General features: G+C 38.1%; 1 protein-coding gene across 5 annotated transcripts in view; it reads right to left on the bottom strand.

Moving 5' to 3' along the window:
* The window catches only part of Mctp1 (multiple C2 and transmembrane domain containing 1), a 586,378-nt gene that overhangs the window by 90,137 nt on the left and 471,770 nt on the right, over positions 1 to 24,471 (bottom strand). For all 5 annotated transcript variants that reach the window (XM_031359932.1, XM_031359934.1, XM_031359933.1 and 2 more), the window contains one exon: positions 12,554 to 12,673. In XM_031359932.1, the coding sequence (XP_031215792.1) occupies positions 12,554 to 12,673 (120 nt within the window). The remainder of the gene's footprint in view (positions 1 to 12,553; positions 12,674 to 24,471) is intronic.

Raw genomic sequence — 24,471 nt, 5'->3', positions numbered from 1 at the left:
TAACATGTAGAAGAAACCTTTTCACTGAGAAATCTAAACAATAGCTAATACAAATTCTCTATTCAACATAAACATCTTAAATGAATTTCTCTTCATATTTCCTTCTGGGTTTCTTAAATGTTCATCCTTACACAAAGCACTATGAGAATTCTAGTGTTTATTTGAACTATGTCTCCATCTAAAGGACTCACAATGTATTGTAGGTTTTGCTTGCCAAAAGAAAAGAAAAAAAGAAAAAAAATACCTCAAAAAAACAAAAACATTGGTGTTGTTAGGATATTGTGTGTTACTTCATCTGAGCAGGACCACAGGGTTTCCATTAACCTCTAATACATTATTTAAAATATTATTTTTTTTAAAGTGTTATTATTTGCCAAATTACAATAATGTATAAAAGGCCAAACATTTTGAATTATTTAATGTCGTTTTCAAGTAAAATTAAAAGAGGGCTTATTATAAATCTGTTTAAAAAAAACAGTATTTTTGAAGTAAAATACTTTGTTCATAAGTAATAAAGAGTTCATATAAAACAGTTGTGTTCTTAAACCTTAACGTTAAAATCCAAAGTTTCATTCCACAACCACACCAATTTAACAAGACAGACATAATTGAAAATTTTTGGACTTGAAAACAACTTTAGTGATCTTTATGCCTTTGGGCTGCCTCATCCAAGCTCCTCTGTGTTATTTAACAGCTCTGCAATGAAGAAGAAAGGTTTGCATGGTGTCTGCTCCAGTGCATGCCCTGACACCATCACACAAACATCCCTGCTCTAATTCCATGAGATATGCTTGAGAACACTAAAGCTACACAAGGCCATTTCTATTTTAAGCAAGTGATTACTTTCACACATAGTAGCACAGATAAACACTACACGTTTGAAACATTCGAGCTTTATAAGAAAAAATATTTGCAAATAAAGCATTTCTCTTAGAGCTCATGATTGCCAACCTTTTGGATCTACTGAACTCTTAGAAGAGTGTCTTTTAAGCAATATTCTGAGTCATGGCTGGAGCAGATGGAATGGGTTGTAGGTTCAGAAAAAGATTCAGATACTGAGGTTTTTCTTTTTTATGATTTTCACCTACAGTGTTCTAAAAATTGAGAACATTATGCCAGAATGTTCAACTTTAAAAATGAAGCATGTTGGTGTAAAAATCAGTCCTTCAGTCCTTAGCTTACATATTTTTCTATAATAATGATAAAGTATTTTAAACCCTTTTTTTGTGTAAAAAGAATCATCTTCACAAAAGAAAGCTCTAGTGGGGCTTTTGGATTGGAAAGAATATGGTCAGTGAAAGACAGAATTCAGTATTAAAGCTGGGGTGTAAAGAATGTTCAGGAACCGTGTGCTACCTGGAAATACTCACGAGCTTCCTGCAGTAAGTCAGCACTTGATGAGTAGCCTTGCTGAGCCTGTCTGCTGCACTTATCACTTCTGCTTTATGTAGTGTACTATGTGGTTGCTAAATTAGTGTACAATGCATTTATAATATTTATAGTACCAACATTTAGTTAAATAACCTTTATGTAAGATTTATGTTGATTTTTTTATTTCTCACTTAATGGCAAATTATGGAGAGCATGTTTCATAAAGATAATTCTCCATTTAAATTCATCAGTCCATTAAATATTAAAATTATGTTTCTGATGCAATCGAGAACAAATTTGTCCAGCTTCAGTGATTATTTGCACTCATAAAAATTAGGCTTGATTAATAAAATTTAAATGCTTGATTAAGTTGACATTTTCATGTTCCATTCTGATTTATTAAAATTGTCCCTGTCTCCAGGCATGGTGTGGTACCTTTTCCGTTCTCCTACCCGACACGTCCTGTGTGAGGTTGTTAGGAAAAGGGGATTTTAGTGGACCTACTGGCAGTTTCAGAGATGTCCCATGTTAGCTTGTGGTGCTCCCTGTCTTTGTGTGCATACTGCAGATGGACAGAACAATAATGAGGAGACACTTCTTTCTGATTTAACTGGAAATATGGAATACATTTATAGCACTCTATGAAAATCTATTTCTAAGAAGCTTTAATCTTCTGGAGATTTTCTTTGCTCAAATTTCATCATATGTACTAATTTTTATCATTTGATGCTTTTATTGATATTGATACATACGTTTTTATCTTTGAAGCACACTCCTGACACACACACTCATCCACAATAGGCTGAGTGGCCACACAGGAGGATTTACATTGCCTACATATTTGAAACTAAAATTTGTGTAATGACCCTGTGGGAAAGGCATTTTCTAGAAAGTCTTATTATGCATCTTGGCTGACCTGAAATTCACAAAGTACCCCAAGGTGGCCTTAAACTTAGGATAGTTCTGGGAGTGCAGGTATGTACTTCCATGCTCAGTGAAAACCTTCCTTTTCAATAGAACTTAGAAGGTAACATTTCAAGAGGGTTGCTGGCTCCTGTGGCATCTAAACCACCCTTGATACTCACAATGGCTTACTCGGTAACATACAAGGTAAAGTGACTAGTGGACATTTACTGAGCTTGACATATTGTGTTGGCTGGTAAATCTCTGGAAGAGGAACAATGTAGCTATTGCCCTGGAGGAAAAATTAAGGTGTAGAGCAATTTTGAATAAATTTGTGTAACTAAGAAGTAGAGAGTTTGGAATTTAACTCCTGGATTTGTTGGTTGTTTACTTGGCCACTGACAATATAAACAACACATTATTTGGGAACAGTGTATAATAAACTGTCTTTTCATAAAAGCAACAGTAGCAGAAGACTCAGCTATTTTTAAAGTGTAATTGTTATTTTCCTCTTCTAACACAATTAAATATATTCAGTAACAACTGATTGATAGTGTCATGAAAGGTGTAATTTGTTAATTACATTTGGCTAATATCATACTATTCACATTCCATATATGAGATGCTAAAAAATCTTAAAAGTTGTATGTTGTTGACAAATTTACCTCACACAACACTTAAAAAATACAAGATCCAAGGCAATTAGAATCCTGGTAATATTGCTGATTCATAAGCTTCTTCTACAAGCTGATAGTCATACCATTTGTTGTTCTCCTTTGCTTTTATAATGAAGCTATTCAGGTTCTTGGTACCTTCCTGAATCAGAGGCTATAAGCATCTAACAGCACGTGGTTCGTTTGCTACGACATCCACTGTATAAGTGTGAGGGCCTGAGTTTAGACTCCCCAGCATGTAAAATCTGAGAAATATGGGACATGGTGTATCCCCAGTGCTTGTGGATGGGGATAGAAAACAGAGACAAGTAGATACTTGAAGCTCATTGGCTAACTAGCCTCATTCAAACTATGAGCTTCAAATTCTATGAGAGAGCATGTCTGAAAAAATTAAGGTAGAGAGCAACCCATGTCAGCTTGTAGTCCTCACACATATATGTGCATAACCAATATTTACATGTGCATATTGCATACACCACACTCAACTTCATATACAACATACCACCAAAAAGTGCCCATCCATATACATGAACTCTTCCACCAAGACCATCCAACATTTTTGCTGTTGTTTTTTCTTTTTCCCATTTATTTACTTATTTACAGGGTTGGGTGATACCCGGGGGTTGGGGGGAGGCAGAGTTGGGAGGAGGGAGAATAGTGGAAGGGACTTTGGGGGTTTTGGGATGGGGGACTGGGAGGAGGGGATATTGGGATGTAAAGTGAGTAAATTAATGAGGAAAAAGAGAAAATAGAATGGGTTTGGAGAAAGGCAGGACTGATTATTGGAATCTGAGTCCTAAAGGTTTGTAAAGAAGTTAGGACAAGACACATGGGCTTTAAAGACTACCGTAAATGTCTTATGCATTATTGCAATCTGCAAGTTAATGCCAATTAGAACTTTATGATAAAGTTATTCCAAAGGAGTGGAAAATAGAAGTGAATTCGCCCACAGGGATGCTACTCAGAAGCCAGCTCTATTAACCTTTGAGTATGGTTCATTTTTGTTAACGTTTTGTATACACTGAATATACTTTATAGAATTCTAATCCCACAGTTCATCCTGTTTGGCAACATGCTTTTGCCACTCCTTGGGTTACACTGGATGTTTTCATCAGTTGTTTATAGACAATGTTCTTAAAGCAGCTTATGTGCATAGAGGTATAAATCCTAATGGTTCTAGGAAAATATATTAATTTATTCACTTGACATGCTGATAGCAGCTTCTCTCCCCCTCACGAGGTCTCTTCCCCCACACTTTCCTCTCCTTTATCTCTGAGAGGGAGAGGTCCCTCCTGGGGAGGCAACCTACCCTGACATCTCAAGTCACTGCAGATCTAGGTACATTCTCTCCCACTGAGGCCAGACAAGGCAGGCCAGTTAGGGAAGCAGGATTCACAGGCAGGTGTTGTATTTTCATTAAGTTATTTATTCGCTTTACATTCTGATCACTGTCTAATTCCCTCCTATCCCCCCAATCCTGCCCTCCCCTACCCTATTCCACCTACTACAGGCTGTAGTCAGGAGCAGAGTGTAATAGAAGTAACTCTAGGCCAGGAGGGAGCAAGTGGCCTCCATCTCACCTCTTTTATCGTAATACAGTTTCGTGATTAGGAAAAAGACAAGGCAAAATCACCCAGAAACAAAGAGAAAGGCTAAATAGGACTAGGCAAACCATCCTGAGACCGGAGAAACCTGTCAGTATCCTTTGCTCTTTTCTCTGGCACCTCATTCCTCTATTAAAGAAGACAGAGTTAGAAAAACAGGTCTTTTGAAGTATAGGTATTTTTCTTTTTAAGATTTATTTATTATTATATCTAAGTACACTGTAGCTGTCTTCAGACACACCAGAAGAGGGCATCAGATCTCATTATAGATGGTTGTGAGCCACCATGTGGTTGCTGGGATTTGAACTCAGGACCTCTAGAAGAGCAGTCAGTGCTCTTAACCGCTGAGCCATCTCTCCAGCCCCCAGTATTTTTTTTTTAAATTAGCTTACATAGCTCACTTTGGAGTGAGACACTGAAGAACTATTGAAGTACTATGTTCTTTCTGCCCCTGAGAGGGTCTGAGTAACACTGGAGGCCTGGTCTCTTTATGGAGGCAATGCTTTCAACTGTTCTTCAGTGGTCAACACTCTTTGGTGGAGCCAGAGCTGGGTTTCAGGAAAGAACTTGTTCTCTTAAAAAAAAGTGTCTCTGCCTTATTACATTGAGAAGCAACAGAGCAGGCTGGAACCGTTCAGGCAGGTGGGAGGGGCTAAAATATCACACTGACTATATCTTTTCAGACAACTCCCACCAACTTTAAACTCTTAAATCTCGTCAGAGTCTGGTAGATTTAACGCAAGAACCATGCTTTCCAGCAAGGAGATCTTTAGAAAATTGCCTTTTAAAAATAGAAGTATTTCCTTAACATCTTTTTCTGTATGAACGTACATGTCACGTACAGATAACACTCATCTTCCAGCATTCTGCAGTTTTATCTGTCCAATTTTAAGTTCAGCTGCAGTTGGAGAATAGAGTAAAAGAGCAGGCTGTAAGTAGAAGAAATATTAAAAGTAAATATGGAGTCAGTAAGTGAAGAAAACGGCTCAGAAGCAGGGAGCAGGGAGTAACTGCAGAGACACAGATCTCTAGCCCCCATGCCTCCACACAGGCAGGGCACACACACTCATTCTGCAGCATCTAATATTCTACTCACACATACCTCAAATAGTCAAGTGTTTGATTTAGCTGATGGCTCACCCAGTATGTCACAAACTGCCTCAGGTGAGGGACATAACATAGTCATCTTTGATTGTTAATACCTGAAATTTTTTTTAAAAAAAATTAATTGTGTAAATTTATACAGTTTTTGACTATTAGGTTTTGTTTATTTTTATTTTTATTTACTTTCATGTTGAGGTTTTTCTATGTATCTCAGGCTAACCCAGAACTCACAGAAATCTACCTCAGCCTCCTGAGTGCTGGAACTACAGATATGGACCACAATATCCAGAATCATTAACTTTGTTTTTTTTTTTTTGAGCCACTATTGTGCTGCTTTGTCTGAGAGGTCTTCGTGTGTCATAGGATTGTATGAGCCATCACAGAGTGGTGAGAGAGACAGTGAAACAATCATTACAAATGGTGAGATGTTCCTTTTCTCCCTCATTGTGTTGTTTGCTGATTTGGTCTTGACGTCTCCAAGAGTGTAGTCACAAGCCACCAAAGGTCCACTCACCAGAAGAGCTCTTCTTGGGGAAGACATGTAGACACATGCATGACCAGGGTGCATGTAAGCTTCAGATGTGTCAGCAGGTGAACACATTGACAGGGCAAGATAAAATTCGTAAAACAGAAGAAATGTCTACCTAAGGTTTCAGGGACATTAGAGACACTAAGAGGAAATTGAGGGACACCCAGAGCCATGGAACAGACACTCAGACAGAAGGTAGGGTAATGACGTGTCTTATTAAGCAATTATTCTTGGGTTAACTTACAGAAGCTACTGGCAAGGGTGAGCTCATTTAGTTTACTTGACTCTGGTGTTGACTATTAGGTTTTATTTTGGTCAGCAGTTGTGGGGTATGTTGGATTCAGGGTCAGCAGACAGATGAGGAACAAGTGGGCTCTATAGCAAATTACCACAGGAAGGTAAATTTTAACTAGCCAAAGACAACCTGGAACCACTGAGTTTTAAATAGCTTGGCTTTTGGTCTAAACGGAGATGGCTGGGCGGCAAATATATCAGAAGAATTTATGACAGAGAGATAGGAGAGCTCAGAGGCACTGTCCATGTCTCACTTAGTCACAGTGGAGAGTGGGGACAGGCAGTGAGGGAAACACTGAGGAGTCAGCATGGCTGTCCTGGAGAAAGGGCGGATATACATGCACAGATGCATAGACACACGATGCTAGTCTTTTAGCAGCTGACAAGTTACAGCAAATGCAAAAAGCCTTCAAAATAAATATTATTTTGAGCCAGGGATTCATTGAGGACTTTACCAGAAGTTATTGCCCAAATATCGACACTTAGATATTTCCTTATAGCATTAAGATGTTAAAAAATTGAAGCAAATACTTTTTAAAAAGTGTTTAATAAGAAAAACATTATAGTATTTTCACAGTGAAAACTATGCAGATGTTAACATTCATGTGTTTGTTAGAAGGTTGCCTAGCAACAGAAAGGATGATTCTAGCTATGCTGTAGAACATAAATGTGGATGAACCAAGAGTGGAGTTGATATGATACATTTAAAATGTCATATTTTAAATGTAGACTGAACAATAAAAATTTGCGTGTGTAAATATACTTTAACAGAAAAGAGTAGAGTGTGTTCGGGGTACTTGGGATTCAGAAGCTACAGACATGGTGGACTCCCCATGAGCTTGGTGTTGCTCCTAAGAAGACACTGATCTATCATCTCTCCAAGTTCTTTTACTTCTCCAACCCCACTTGCTGTCAGGGCCTCCAGCCTAACTGTTGCTCTGCTACAGAGACAGTCGGGGAGGAGCCTCAGAGCAGGGAGCTGGGTCGCACTAAGATGCCAGGTGCCACTCCCTCTGGCTGTAGAGCCTTCGTGCAGAGTGGACGCTTGTGGCACTGAGTCAAAGTAATCCAACGAGACTACACATTAGTGCATGGGGTCCACATGGCTCCCTGAACTCCAGGAGCCTGGCACCACATTCATGTGTAGCCTGCTTTGTACATCTGTTCCACACAGAGCATCCCACCAAATTGATCCCCTCTGCTGAAGTCACCATCTTGTTCTGCCTCTGTTTCCTCACTTACCAAAGGAGGAAGTCTCATTCATCTTCCTCCCCTCCTTTGTTTCTTTAAAGGGTACTGTGTGTGGGAGGGGGAGGTACTGCACATTCCAGAGCACGTGTGTAAAGGTCAAGGGAGAGGAGCTGGAATGAGTGGAAAGCATGTGGTCATATTCAAATCCTGATGCAGTGATAAACATCTGTGTTACAGTGCACTCTGCACAGTTGGTGGTTGTCTCTGAAGGTGACGGGGAGGCATTTCTCCGGGGCACCTAATTAGCTCTTACTTTCAACTTCCTTATGCTCAAGATCTCTTTAGGAACTAAAAGGTCTGATCTTTTCATGGTTCTCCTCAGATTTTTGCAAGCTGCTAACCTTCTCTGAAAAAGTTGAGAAAATTGTGGTTGAAATAAGCACAAAAGAAGAAAAGAGTGATCATCCATTTTTAGATGTGTTTAGAGGCTGCATGACTCAGAGCCGCTTCTGTTAAGAGCACGGAATATGTGGTCTTTTTTGGTACAAAGATGCAAACCCAGAAGACTTGTGGTCTAAGTTAGTTTCAGTGAATGATGAAACTCTATAGAAGTGGAATGTAAGGGTATGGACACAGGCCCTCTCCTCTCTCAGCTTGGTTTTGGACAGCCCCTTTAGAGACTCTTGGCCTCACTTAGTCTACATATTCAATTGTTCCACAAAGGTCTGCTTTTCTAGACAAGAGCACTGGCAGAAAACATAATAAATGGGCTTGGCTGACAGGGATTCAGGACAGACCAAACGTTACTGTGGCAACTGTTCCAAATTTTCAAACAGTATGACAGCAGTTCTCTCCTTGCAAGCTTTGTTTCTAGAGGTAAGCATTCTGGTTTTAAGTGGATCTGAAAACAAATTCTGTACTTATTCTAGAAGGGAGAAGAAGAATCTAATGCTTTGTCATTGGGAGGAACTAACTGAACATTCCAGTATTTACTACTGTTTTAACAAGGCAGACTTTGTCTCAATTTATGCACAGTCATTCCATGAGTCAGAGTGATTTCATTGATCTGCCCCACTCTTCGGGCTTTTTCATGCCACCATTGATTAGCAACCGAGACTGCTGTGTAGGAGGCATATCATGACAGTGGAGATGAATGTTCTTTTAAAGTGTAATTAAAAACTCCTGCTGGAAGACTGTCCATATGCCAACAAATCTCAAGACTATTCACAACTGTGGAGGATGCTCGGCTTTCACTTAGTAGCCCTGTGCTCACCTGGGTGACTAGAAACCCACACCTCAGGTCCCAAACATGTTCAAAATTAATGGTAGAATCTGCACTGGAGCAGATGTCTGGTATCATCCTTTGAGAAGTCACAGAGAAAATCTTGAGAAATCTGAGAGCAATCTGAGGCATCAAGGGTTCTGCGGAATGCCCTGGATACCTAAAGAGGATCTCTGGAGAAAGAAATGCCCAAGTACACACTATGAAAACAGCTAAGGCTTCAGAAAATGGTAGGCTTTGTTTCACAACACACTGACTCTGTGGAGTTCTCTGTTTATCTTGCCTTTCAATTTCCTTATTTATAAATTAGTGATAAAAGCATTGAGAACAGTTTACTTGATATAATGACCATAGAGAATGAGAAGAAGTGATGTCTCCAAAAGGCTTACCAGGATACCTGATGCATAAAATTTGCTTAATAAATATCTGTTTCACTTCTCTGAATTAACAGTGAGTTGTGGGGTGGGAGTCAATGAATGTTCTCTATCAATGTATATGCCTTGAGGTAGAGTTAGTACTACTGTCTTTGTTAGAACTCATGAGAGAAACTTGCCCAGGGAAAAGTGGAATGTACCAAAATTCAGCCTAAAAAGGAAGCACGATTGTGGTTAAGAACACAAATGCTGTGTGTCTTTGGGTAAGTTATTTAACTATCTCCTTGTGGGTGAAGTAGAAATAGTGACACCCACAGAATGTGTTGTAGACAATTGATTCTATAACTTACTCACTCCCTTTATTCTCTGGAACCTGGTCCCTTTTTCTAAGGAGGGCTCATGTGACTATGCTTATTATACAGAACTATTTCCCCTTAATTGTTACAGATGAAGGGTGGGGATAGAGGATTCAGGAAGACCCAACCCAATCAGCTTGTTCTCTAGAGAGATAACTCAGTAAGAGAGCACCTATGAAGGCTTCACATGACATTTGGGGTGCACCGAAAGCCCAGTAATTTTAAAATTCCAAATAAAGAGTATTGTCTGGTGTCAGCTCTTCAATTGATGACATTTTTTTTTTCTGCAGTGCCTGAAGTTTGGATAGGTAGTACCAGGCCAATAGGCAGTACAGGAAGAATTTTCTTGAGCTTTTGGAGTGACAGCTCAAAACAAGAAGAGGATGGCAGTTCTATCTTTATATCCTTTCATGATAGGGACATTTCTGAATGAAGCATGTATTAAACCAGCTTCTCTGGAAAAGTTGAACAACTCTACTGGAAATTTTCACATCATGGTCCCAGACTAGGTGGATTCAGACCCAAGGTTGCTTATTTTTAACAACCCTGATTGGGACATAGCACAGGCAAGATGGCATTTTTCTTTAACATACCTCTTCTCGTGGACTCCTTCTGAGGCTGCAGATCCACCCTCACAAATGGCTGTCTGCTCATCTAGCCCTTAACAGATTTTGCTTATTAAATATGTACTAGGCAAGGTCAGATCTCCTTTCTTATTTAAGTACTAGTTGGGAAAACAGGTAGGGGCTTGTTTTTGGCTGAGGTTTAACAAACACACAAGGAAGCCCTTTCCTGTTGGATATTAATCTCAACTATCAGTCAGCATGTTGAAGACAGAACTATTACCCATCTATGTACTTCATATGTTATAAAATTACTATTTACCTTTGTCTCTTTCTGACATTGATCTAAAAGTCATTTTAACTTGTTTTTCTTTTAGTCTTCATCTTATCTAAATGTTCTAAGATATTTTTCTTCATGGCAGAATATCATTCTCTCTCTCTCTCTCTCTCTCTCTCTCTCTCTCTCTCTCTCTCTCTCTCTCTCTCTCTCTCTCTCTCTCTGTCTCTCTCTCTCTCTGTCTCTCTCTGTGTCTCTCCCTCCTACTCTCCCTCCCTCCTTTCTTCTCTCCAGAAAGTTCCTTGGTTTGATGTCAGTTAACAGTGTAATTAACTCACCCCACAGGTCCTATATACTTTTCCCATGTGCTGAAAGCTTTAGCAGTAGACAGCAGTAAGGACTCAGGGTGAAATGCCTTTCTTCCCAAACCATATGGAAGAGTGGGTCACAGCATGGCAAGGCCTACAAGCCCTTGTCCTACACATACACACACACACGCACACACACACACACACACACACACACACACACACACACACACTATCTGTAGCCAGCAAAGTATAATCCAGGATCCAGGTCTTCTTTCAAGAGGAGAAAGCAGTCAAAATGCACAGCTGGGTATGCCAGAAAACACACAATTAGACAAATTGGATTTAAGAGTTATGTAAGGTCTCAACTGAGCCTGTGAATGAGAAGCTGAAAGAAACTTTGTGATTGCTTCCCCAGTCCCTGGGAAGAATAGAACGTGTGGATATGTGTGTTCTGGGCAAACAAAAAACAATTACTGGGTGTTATAGAGTGTAGCTGACATCTCAAATGGGTTAAGCTACAGAATGTCTGACAGTGGGCTGTGCTGGCGAATAAGATGTTTTTCAGGGCTAAAAGAGAGAAACTGTAAGAATAGATATGCTTGAAAGGAAGATCTGGAAAGCTCCCTTTTAGAGTTGTGTCTTGAAAAGATAAAGGGTAGTTTGAAAGTACATTATGCAATTTAAGTTTATCTATTATATAATTGTTCTATAGGCTTATAAAAGTTTTAGATAATTTTAAATAGCCAAGACAAATTATATATTACAATTTTCCTTCTAGCAGTAGACTTTTCCACACAAGGCAAGTATGTTCTAGAAAAAATAATGGAGTCTACAGTTTAAGAATTTTTTCACAAAGAATTCTCAAACCAATGACTAACTCTTTAAGATAATTGCAATTCCTCCCATAGGACATTGAAACTAAAACTATATTACTACCTTTCTTATTTGCAAGTAATCTTGCAAGTAATATGCCTCAAGACAGCTGAATGAAAAGCACATTCAAGAAGATGCTTTATCCCTTCAATTATATGTGGAATAAGCTCAGGTAAGTTTGCTAGGACTGCAGTGACTGAACCAATCCAGGAAGAACAAACCTGAAAAAGGCTCTGGTCAGGCCATGGCATCTTGTCTCACACATTCTCAGAACTTTCGAAAATGCCATGGGTGAGGGCAGTTTTAGCTTAGTGATCTTGGGATTAAATGAGAAGTCGTTATCCTTAAGTCAGAATCACAATATACCTGACTCAAAAACACTGTGGTTGTTAGTGAAGAGTCACCAAATTGAAGTATTTAATATACTTTCTAGACTAAGAACCATCAACTTTCCCTTCCAATGAAATTTACACAGAGAACTGTCTTAAGTAGAGAACATTAACTTGGTCTGATGACTAACAAGCCTGTGACATTATCTCTTAATTCGGGATTTCATAAAAAGAGCAAGAGGATAGAAGAAATAAAGGTTTGGAGTAGCAGCATTAATAACTACATCTCAGCTCAATTCAAATGCTCCCCATGCTAATTTCTACCAAACTGATCATTCCAGAAACAGGTAGATACTATGTACTGGGTTAAGAGCAATGAGTTGTTAGATTTAATCTTTCAAAACCTCCCTCCAAAGTTGAATATTTACAGGCAAGTTTCTGGTTTATAAGACTACGTTCAACGTCATCTCATCAGAGAGACTAGGAATAAGAAAACCAGGAAGAAAGGAGAGACTTACTGTGTCCCGTTGCCTGTTATCTTTCCCGGATATTATTAGGAAGTAGTTCCATGTCAACAGTAACAACAGCAGCAGTGGTATCATGTAGAGCTCAAAGTTCCAGACAACGAGGAGAAAGAGCTGAAGGTGGAGAAAAGAGAGAAGAGGCAAGAAGCAGCTTTGAATTTCTTTGTGTAGATTATCATCCACACTCACTTCAAAAACCCACAGACCAAATGCTTCAAAACAGGAAAATGAACTCTATGGACTTAAGCATTTTGCTAAAAGCACATCTGACCCTTAGAAACTCACTGGCAAGATTTTTGCTCTGCTTAATTTCTGTGAAGGAAAACATGATGTCATAATTCTGTCAAGAACAATTTTATTTTTCTTCCTTCATTGAAATTATTGTTAGATTAGACAAAAATAAAGGTTTTTTTCCTTTTTTTCTTTTCTTTCATTCATTCTTTTCTCTTCTTTTCTTTTATTTTATGTTAGGCAGCTTCAGTATGTTGTCAGAATAGACTGGTCTGTCTGTCTTAATCACAAAGAATGAATCACCATTTTAACATCAGGGATATTCTTTTCACAAATCTCACTTGGATAATACAATAGACCAAGCATAATAGGCAGATGAAAATGCCATCCCTATACTACAGAGGCCCAAAGATTCCACATTATGAAAAAGGCGCTGCTTCCAATAAGTATTAAAAGAAGTTGGCTTATCATTCTGTATTACACATAAAGTCAAACATTTGCAAAGGAACATGAAGAGCAATTTTGGCAAAGAAATTTTTAACATGCCTGTTTGTATTAGATTTTAACACCACCTATTTGAAAAAACTATTTTTAATTGTAAGACAAATGTCAGAGAAAGAACTTTGGGGTGACAGTCAGAGACATTCTATGCATATATACATTGTAAAAACAACAGGATTTGAGACACAACTGTGACCCAGCCACCTCCTCACCAGACTTACATTGTCAGCAGAGCATCTAGATCCTTTGGGCCTGTGGCTCCTGCTATCAGACTGAGGTTACCTTAAATCAGGTTGGATGGAGAGCAGGATTCCTACCTAAGTGTAATGCTAAGGAGCTGTGTAACCTTTGTATAACTTCTATATCGTGTTTTTAATTTCTTCCTCCATAAAATAGGAAATAAATGAAGTATCACTTTAGAGTTGTGAGAACCTTATAATTAACAAAGTGTTTGGAATGTGGGAAAATACACATGCTTACCTTTCCTGTGCCCATGGAACTGATGCTTAGAAAACTAACTAATTTTTGGCTGGAAATCAGATCATCATCTGCCTACTAAGATGTAGGTGAGCAGTAGCATAAGTGGAAATTTCAGTCAACTGGTCAGAGTAACACACACAGCTTGCACTTCGTAGAATTGCATGAATTGGGGGAAGTCAGATGACAATAATGTCAGGAGAAAAGCTAACTGAGGCCATCCTAGTCAATATCAGTCCAGGCCCTCTTGAAATGGCAGACAGGAACACCTACCTGTGAGCCACAGAACTCAGGTTCCAGACCTTAAGATGAAGATGTAGAACTCTCTGCTCCTCCCGCACCATGCCTGCCTGGATGCTGCCATGTTACTGCCTTGATGATAATGGACTGAACCTCTGAACTTGTAAGCCAGCCCCAATTAAATGCTGTCCTTTATAAGACTTGCCTTGGTCATAGGGTCTGTTCACAGCAGTAAAACCCTAACTAAGACAGCCCCTATGGCTGTGATTCAGATCATTTTGTTGCTAAATATGCTCTACTGGGATAGTGTCAAACTGATGAGGAGACATATTCTGTTTTGTAACATCTGATCATTGATATTACAGTGACTATATTGCTTCAAGCTCCTTTCAACACCATAGTAGTCTTCCAACATCACCAGTTGCATCAAGTGTTTGTAATAAGATATACTTTGTGCATATTTTTTTAGCTGTAAATATCTTTCTCTTCTCCTGTGCAAACAAACTTATCTTTCTTGAAATACAGCACTCAAAACAAACATAACACTTCTTATGCTCTTATATGGTCCAATGTGTTCCATGTATATGGTCACCAGAGCATGGGTCAGGGGAAGGCAGAGAAAATAAAAATCAAGAAAGAAATAATATCCACTTTAGAGATGCTTATTGTCTGCACACTAGGAAGCTACTCCTTATGTGAATGAGCAAGCAGCTCCCACGTTTTAAAGAAAGCATCTTTAAGAGAAAAAAATGATCAAACTTTGTATGAACTCCAAATGAAAATCATTAACATTTTCTTTTTCAACATTCAAAAAATATAAAAATCTCAAAAAAATTATTGAACATACCTTAATGATAAAAACAGTTTTAAAATGTTACTAAGTGTTTAAAATTAGGATAAAATACTTTCTGGCTTCCAGGACCTAAGAATGACTAAGAAAAGGCAGTCATCCACTCAAGTATCACTGGTTATTCTAGTTCTGACATTTGCCATCACAGAATCTTGAGAAAGTCAGTTTTTGTCTTAGTTTACACTGGCCTACTTCATATGATAGGTGTCGGGAGCAAATGAAGCTATGTGTATGTGTAATAATTAACCTTGATTGTCAACTTGACATAATTCTGTGCCACCTAGAAGACAAACCTCTGTGTCTATGAGAGGATTTAAGAGAAGTTTACACAAGGTAAGAAGATCCACCTGTATGTGGAGGACACTCTCCAGAGCCTGGGAGTCTGTCCTGAACCAAAAGGAGGAAGTGCACAGAACACCAGCTTTCATTTCTCTCTGCATCCTGACTGCAGACAGCCTGTGACCACTTGCTGCCAGGCATTTCTCAGTACAAATAAGAAAGCTGTCCCTTTAAACTGTGAGCTAAAATAAATGCTTCCTCCACGGTGTTGCTTTTTGTCTGATATTTTGTTACAGCAACAAGAAAATTAATTAGTACAGTGTGTAAATGCAAGTATTATCAGCTTAATCTGATCATTGCTTTTATACTTTAATTATTCCAGATACCTAGACTTAACAAGAAAACAAACAAAACCAATACAACAACAAAAAACACCCTCATCATTGAGGAGAGGTATCAGCCACTACATTAAAGTTTTAAATTTTTAAAAAGGAAATTAATTTCAATTCTTTCTCTTTATGTGTGTGTGTGTATGTGTGTATGTATGTGTGTGTCCATAAAAAGTTACTCCTGAAAATTACATGGACTACATAAATAAATCCTGTAAGTGGACATTATAACTGTTAATTAGGTGGGTGGTGTTCCTTAGAGGGTGTGTGTATTGTGTGGGGAGGTGTTTCTTGAGGGAATATGTATTAAACAGAGATATTACAAATTTTTACTAGTATTATAAGAAAAATCTAGAGTTAATATATACTTTTTTTTTACTAGTAAATCACATAGCACACATTTCCCATTTTGAGAAATTTAGATAGAAAGCTAATAGGTTTTTAAATATTTTTACTTCATTTTGTATGTGTGTGAATGTTCATGTGTGTGTATCTGTATGTGTGTAGGAGTGTGTGAGTATATGTGTGCACATATGTATATATGTATATGTGAATATATGAGTGTGCATTGTGTGTGACTGTGTGTGTGCATACATGTATTTATGCATATGTGTACATGTACATATGTGTCTATGCATACATGTATGAGTATGCACATATGCATGTATTTATGAGTGCATATATGAGTATATGTCTTTGTCTGGGTGTGTTTATGTGTGTGTATGTATGTGTGAGTGTACGTATGTGTACATATGTATATGTGCATGTGTGTATGTGTGAGTATATATGTGCATACATGCATGTGCATCTGTGTGTGAGTGTATGTGTGTGTGAGAACATGAATTTGTAGATGACAGAGTACAAGTTAGTGGAATTTGTTTTCTACCCTGAGGATTATGGGGATGGACCTTGGGACATCAGGCTTGCCAGCAAACTCCTTTACCCAATGAGCCATTTTACTAGTCTAAAACTTCTAACAATTTTTAACAACTTCATGCCTCTCTTATAAAAGAGACCTTGGGCTGGGCAGTGGTGGTGCACACCTTTAATCCCAGCACTTAGGAGGCAGAGGCAGGTGGATTTCTGAGTTCAAGGCCAGCCTGGTCTACAGAGTGAGTTCCAGGACAGCCAGGGCTACACAGAGAAACCCTGTCTCCTGTCTTGAAAAACCAAAAAAAAAAAAAAAAAAAAAAAAAAAAAAAAAAAAAAAAAAAAAAAAAAAAAAAGAGAGAGAGAGAGAGAGATACCTTGGTTTGAACTAACAATTGTATGAATATGAATTTATGTCTACAATGCATTTTCATTTGTAAATTCAAGTATCACTTATATAAACCATGCCAGCCTACAATAACAGCATCAATATCACAAAGTACAGAACCCCAGTATCTACTTGGATCAGATTTTAGAAGCATTCTAAATATTAATCATAAATATTCAGAATGACATTTTTATTTTTAATTTACTGAAAGAAAAACAAAGTAATTTGTCCTAATAGGTACTCTGTATGATGTTATGTGGAATGAAATTTCGGAGAGATGCCATGAGTTGTAGGTTGCAAAGATTATTGACATAAGAGGAATCCAAGGCTCAGGCCTTGAGGTCTGACAAAAGGCACCTTCTACTGTGTGGCAGAGCCAAGTGCTCTGACTCCCAATCCAGCACTTTCCCTAAAGCCCCACAGACTTTGGGGAAGAGCTATGTGGGAAGGCTGAGGCTTTGAAGATGTCAATCATTCACTGTGGACTCTATACATTGCTCTTCCTCTCTCCTTTGTTCTGGGATAACCACTTTTTGGCATCAGCATGAAGAAAGAGAATGGCAGTTCTTAGGTGTTGTGGAAAAGGTTTGCTAAAGCAAGCAGGTCAAAAACTAATGGTGGAAATGAGGCATGTGAGGCAGGGCCCATTCTCCCCCTTTTTTCTACTCTCTTTTGGTGGCTATTAAGATTTTATAGCAACACCATTACTAGAGAGGGCCTGATGTGCCAGATTTTTATTTCTTTGAGCTTAAGAGTCCTAGACAGGACCAAGCCATTCACACCATGTTATCAACTGATGCCTCAGTACCACATATGACAGTACCCCTGGGGGAGCCCACTTCAAAAAAAAATCATTTAAGCTGTAATATTGAATATCCTATTCTTTTGCAAACTACAGTATATTTTAAAAAGAAATCTCATCCAAAATGATTAACACTTCCTCCTGTTCAGGAAGAAAGCTTGCCCTTTCAGACTAACAGCTGTGGATCATTAGCTCTCCCGTGATGAGATGTCTTTGATGAGTATTTTTCTTTCTAATTAAGAGATGAGATTCTCTATTTGACTATCTCTCTAGAAAGAACTGGGAAAAATCATTCTGCTTATATAGAACATCTGTCTCCAACAAAACAATTAATTATTTCAGGTGCTTTCTGGAAAATCCTTTTTCTCTAATTTCAATTCACTTTCCTTCTTAAGTTGACATACATTGACACTTAGGTCTATACAGTATCATACCACTTCTGCCCAATCTTCATCTTCTTATGTTTTCCTCTGCACCAAAAAAATATGGAAGGCAAAAATGTAAAACATGCAAAATGCCTATATGCTTATAAGAATTAACCCAGACAACTATTTTTGTTTTAATAGACAACTTTTTGCAAGAGAATATTCCCTCATGTGAGAGAAAACAGAGAAAAGATAAATATTGGAAGGTATTTTTCAAGGCAATGATTTAAAAAAAGAACTTCAATATTCTTACACATGTATTTAAGAATATTTTTAAAACTGATGATAATGAATTAAAAGAAAACAAAAACAAACAAACAAAAAAACAAACTATTTCATCTCTGCCAGCAAAACCAGACTTAAACATGAAAGTTACAGATTGATGTAAAGTAGCCTCTAAAACACTTTGCTTTTCCTTTTGAAATAATTGGCATCAGATTTGCTAAGAGGTAAAATTCCTGGTTTAGAAGCTTGATGAAATGGTGTAGCTAGAAAGTGGTATGTTTGCGAGTTGGTCCATCAGTTGACTCCTCCAGCTCTTGCAACTGGAAAAGAGAAGAGGAAAGGAAGGAAGGAGGGCTGACTTTCTAAAGCTTAGGTCACTAGATGACACTCTTTGTCATCTGTCCAGGGCAGTTTTAGACACATGTGGAATGATTTTGGTTGCCAGTGAGTAGTGTAGGAGACAGAAAGAATGCAGCAGTGTTTGGTCAATGGGCAGTTCTATGGATCACATGAAAAATGGTGGGTAGGAAGATCTCACCCAATGAAGAATTTTTCTGCCCAAAATCCTGCCAGTATTCCCTTTGGAGAAACATTGTCAGTTATTGTGTGGGCAGAATATAGTCCCTGAAACTCAGAGCTAGTAATGGCTTCAATAGTAAGAGCTATGTAATGATACCATGGAGAGAAAGAAAGAGCATAATGTGCACTATTGCAGTGTTTTTGTCTTGAATTTGTGTGATGTCTATATGTAGTAATATTTTCATACAGATTCAGTTCCAAGATGACGGCATGACTTATGACTTCAGATTCAAAGATTTAGAGGAAGTCAGCAGTAGAGAAAAATTGGGCTTGCTCATCAGGTTTTGCATTAAATGTTCTCTTCTCCTGTTAAAGTTTAGTTACTTATTTAAAATACTCAAGAGAGGGCTGGTGAGATGGCTCAGCGGGGAAGAGCACCGATTGCTCTTCGGAAGGTCAGGAGTTCAAATCCCAGCAACCACATGGTGGCTCATAACTACCCATAATGAGATCTGATGCCCTTATCTGGTGCGTCTGAAGACAGCTACAGTGTACTTACATATAATAAATAAATAAAATAAAATAAAATAAAATAAAATACTCAAGAGAAAAACCAAAGGGAAGCACCAAGGCTCATCTACTCTCCCTTGAGTTAAGTTCATATCTGCCAATTCACCAGAGTCTTCTGAACTTATTCTTCTGAGAAGAGGGTAGTTTGGCCGTCCGTGGAAAGCCTGAGACACCACTTGCATGAGGTCTTCATTTCCTGTCAGTTCCACTGGAACATCTTGCATTTCTTAAAAGAGACAACTGGCAAAGGAAGCTGATAGACCCTGCTGTAACCATAGCCTCTGGGGTGGCCTAAGGTGTGATGGGCTCTTTTGAAGAGAAGCTTTGCTTTATTTGGGTAATTCTGTGACTTGAATAGTAACTGGAAATGTGTGATTCCAGGAGACCTACAGAATCCCCTCCACCTTGTCTTGCTGCTTTCTGTGAACATGGGGGACCTTGGTTCTGAGAAGAGTGCCATGTTGAACTGCAGCCTTCTCCTCGCCATTATTTTAGACTAGCTTCAGCCTGATCATTGTTTTGCATGGCATGGATATTTTATGTGTTTGGAGAAAAATTCTATGCCCACCATCTATACTCACTAGACAGGAGAGCCAACTGACTCACTTCTATTTATAAAACTGAGTATATCATTAGGAGTGGAAAAAAAGATGGAAGTTGGTTGACTTGTTGGTAAGCTCAGATTAAAATGTATGGACTATAATTTGGTTGGTTTTTACTGATAGTGGTAGAAAGATGCTGTTTGTTTAGATTCACATGGATTGTTTATATATCTAGGCCAGAAAGCTCTAATTCCTGATTTTGTAAAATTGAGCCCTGAACTTTTGGCATTGCTATCTAAAACTCAAAGTCAACAGTCTTAATATAACCCATGATTTTTCTAAACTATAGCCCGACTTCATCTATCAAAGAGGGATGTGTGACAGTTGAATAGGACTCTCATCTGAAGATGTATCACATACAAACCATAGAAAGAGTCTATAACAAAAAGGACCCAAACAGCCTCAGAAAGAGTACTGTCTGTCAACTAATGGGCACACAGATGCTGCTTCTGGATAGAAATATTACACCAATAGAAACTGTCAGCCACAAGGTTTGGATCGTTATTATTTAGTTTTTTTCCAGCTTATAGGTCCTACTGATGTTTTGTATCATTTTTATCAATGTCCAAGATGAAAAACCCTGGCTCTGCTTTGAGAATGCTAACAACTCCAACAGGTAAGCCAGGAATATGTGCAATTTGAACATCATATCAATTACACATGCATGCATAACTGATAAACTTGTCCATTTAATGTTAGTCAAAGTTTGGATGTAGAACGGAAGTGACAAATGTTTATATGTTTTTAGATATGGCATATCACGGATAAATGAGCTTCAGATAGGCTGGTCTTTCTCAGCTCTGGTTTTGATTTAGTTGAGCATTTTCTAACTGTCCCTTTATATCTCCAGTGCCAGGAAAACTGTCATTTCATCTTCACAATAATCAAGTGATTAAAGCATGTTTTGAGAACACTTCTTATCTTTTAAGTTCTTAACCTACTAGCAAGCAAAATGATTGTCTGAAGTGTGAACATGAATTTAAGGATAATCTCAAACTAGTTTCTGTCCCCTCTGTGTTTCTAAGGTTTCAGAAGTGCTATGAGGCATCAGTGTACTCAGTTATACACAACTATCTTTTATAGGTTTAAAGGAACGAATCTGCTAGCATCACCATTTGTGAAGCAGGTTGTTGGTCAATCCCCCTTCTTGTGTATGTAAATGCTGCGTCTAGGTACGTACATTCTACACCAATGTTTGCTGATGTACAAAATGTTCAATCTCTCCTATGCTCAAAATTTGGCTCCGAAGCTACCTCCATCATGAACAGGTACAATATTTAAGGCAACAGCTGGCACTTCAGTTACTCATGGGAGGAAACTCCCTCTGTTCTATACACAGTGCCAGGAAGTAGGATATTGTGCTAACGAGCCAAATGCGTGTTCCTGAAGTCTGTGATACACATTGCTTTAAAATCTAAACCTGCGGTCTTTATCTTCTTGTTCCTAACTCACTGAACAGGAGTGCCTTTTAAAACAGCAGAGGATCGCCCCCTTCAGTAGCTGATTGCAAAGGGGAGCACTCTGCCAGGTTCTGTGCCTTTCCAACTCATTTCCACTCAAATGATTTCCCTCTGATTTATTCAACTTACCCTGACTGTCTTTCCTAGGTTACTGCTTTCTGATCTCTCCTTTTAATCCTTCTTAGTACAGCTTGTGGTTACTGTTAATTATTCACTGTCCATGCTTAATGTCTTCATTCTACTCCTAAAATCACACAGCCAAAGTCAGGGGGAAAAGTGTTTTTAAATTCTCACCCTCTTAAATAGATTTAAGACCTAATAATATCATATATTCCAGCTATCTTACCAGCTTCTAAAGCTTCATCTCCCATTCTGTCTTATAATTTTCTAATTTTCTCCTTCACTGGTCTCATTCCCCCAATCTCTCTGTTCTGGAAAAACTTCAAGAGTTATGTTTAGCAGCTCTAGCTATGTCTGAACATTTCTCTTTGCAATTCAAATAATCCTCCTCAGCTGACTCTAGCAGGCTTCTTTACTCCATTCCATCTTTTAGCCTTGCTGTGTAATGTTTACTGATGAATGTCTTTCTCTTATTGCTTAACAGATCCTAGTGGTCTTGTTACCACGTGGAAAGCCTAAAGATTCGAACACTACGAACATGTATCTTTTGGCTATTTTCCACACCTCTAAACATTTTCTTAAATGCAATGGTGCTTGTGTTTCAATGGTAACAGAAGTTATCAGAGAACACTAGTTTAGACAGCAAGCAAGCTGAACTCCAACTGTTCAAACAGCCTGACTTTTACAGTAAAAGGAGAGGCCCACGGCCAAGACCACTGAGATGAGCAGGTATTTTTAGTTCACTTGTAGGCCAGCTCTAATGTAATTCTGAAATGTTTTCTTCAAATCCAACCCGACTTTTTCAGGGCTGTCCAAATCTGTTTTCTTTTATAGCAAGTACAAATTCTTGGAGCAAAGGAAGTATGCGTATCATTTCTGTGCCTCTGCATGGCCATAGTGTTAATGCCCGATGGCTCAATTTAGTCCTCCAAACAGATGAGCGCATTGTAATTAGCTCTTGTCAAACTGCTAGAAATAGAAAAATGATTTCCAGTGTAATAAAACTTATAAAAAAGAAAAATCTTTCCTATCATTTCCATCCAAAATAGTTCCTGGAATGGCTTACATTCCATCCCATAATTCTAAAAGAAGGGCCACTGTGTTCTCAGAGAGGATTTTACTTCACTGACCTGAGGATGCTGACACACATTATCTTTTAGGCATTCTTGTTGTTGTAGGTGATTGTCTGGATAATCTCATTCCTGTCACTGACCTGTCATGATTGGACATATTCTGTGGGGACACATAGTGCAGATACAAGATTCTCAACCAACATTCATGCTTTTCTATTTTTCAGTAAACATTTTTTAGACTTTTAGAATTAAGGGTATTACTATGATGGACTTTACTCATAATTAAAAATTGCATAATATTAAACAAGAGATTATATTGATCAGTATTATTTTGGAGGTTTGGATACCAATCTCTTGTATAACAATCATCAGTGTCTTGCTGGTGATTTATTTTGGATATACACTGTCAAACCAGGAGACTGCCCTGCTTAACCTTTAGTCATAAGGAAGTTTTACATCACACTGGTACCTAATATCATCTCAAGGAAAAACACAGGTGGTTAATAAATAGGCGATGATTTTAAAAAGTGTGTATAAATCCTAACCAGGAAGTGGTGCAACATGAAACTCTTAGGTTATAAGCAAAATGTTATTCCCTTCTTCATGCCCCTTAGCCAGAGACATTTCCTTGTAGGAATGGGTAGGGGGGCATAAATGAATCTATATTTAAAAATCATAAATCACTATATTCTAAAGTTAATAAAATGGATGATAGAAGTAAACCTCTAAAAGAAGATACATGGGACAGGAAACAAAGAGTTCATAGATACAGAATCTAAAGCAATTTCTCTGTCTTTATTTCCCTCTTCTCTTCTCCCTCTTCTCTCTCTCATATATATATGTATGTATATATATTTAATATGTATAACATATATAAATTGTATGTAATATAATATGTATATATTAAATAAGTATATGTTTTAAACATGTTACCAAAGAAAGTATACACATAAATACATAATAGATGTTCAACATCATTAATCACAAAAGAGACACAATGAGATGCTATCCACAGCTATTAATTTGGCTATAGTCAAACAAACTTACAAAATACGTGGTTAAGATATGGAAAAACTAGAACCTTCATACCTAGTTATAGAGATGTATAATCGTGAGCCACTGTGAAACATTTGGTAATTTTTTAAAATGTAAATTTATGGGATTAACCAATAATTCCACTCTTATGTATCTGTCCTTGAAACCTGAATATAACAGGCCTTGGATTTGCACATGACTGTTCACGGCAGCATGATTCATAACAGTCTCCAAACAGAAACAGTGAAGATGATTATCATGGTAAATGTCTAGTCAGAGATGCACATACCACACACAGCCCACTAGTCCATGATTGCATGAACAGACATTCACAAGCTCCTTCAATGTCATGGACCCCGAGACATATGCTAAGTAAAAGAAGTCAGATAAAAACATGTGAGCCATTTGTTTAGAATGTTCAGAAGAGGCAAATTACTCTAGATAGAAACAGAAGAATAGTTGCCAGGCATTGGAGGTTGGAATAGAGTGACTGTAACCAGGCAAGATGTAGTAACAATTTTGAGGTGAAAATTTTTAATTGTGTATTTTTATTTTATGTGTATGAGTGTTCCACCTGCATGTGGGTCTATGTACTCTGTGTGTGTGTGTGTGTCTATGTGTGTCTGCATGTGAATCTGTACTTTCTCTCTCTGTATCTGTGTATATGTCTGCATGTGGGTCTATGTACTCTGTGTGTGTGTTTGTGTGTATCTGCATGTGGGTATATGTACTCTGTGTGTGTGTGTCTCTCTGTGTGTCTGCATGTAAGTACATGTACTCTGTGTATGTGTGTGTGTTTGTGTCTGTGTGTGTGTGTGTTTGTGTCTGTGTGTGTGCCTGCATATGGGTATATGTA

This window comes from Mastomys coucha, unplaced genomic scaffold, assembly GCF_008632895.1.
Source record: "Mastomys coucha isolate ucsf_1 unplaced genomic scaffold, UCSF_Mcou_1 pScaffold8, whole genome shotgun sequence".
In the NCBI taxonomy this organism is placed as follows: Eukaryota; Metazoa; Chordata; class Mammalia; order Rodentia; family Muridae; genus Mastomys; species Mastomys coucha.
Note: the sequence above shows the minus strand (reverse complement) of the source record. Positions and strands in the feature narration are given on the sequence as shown.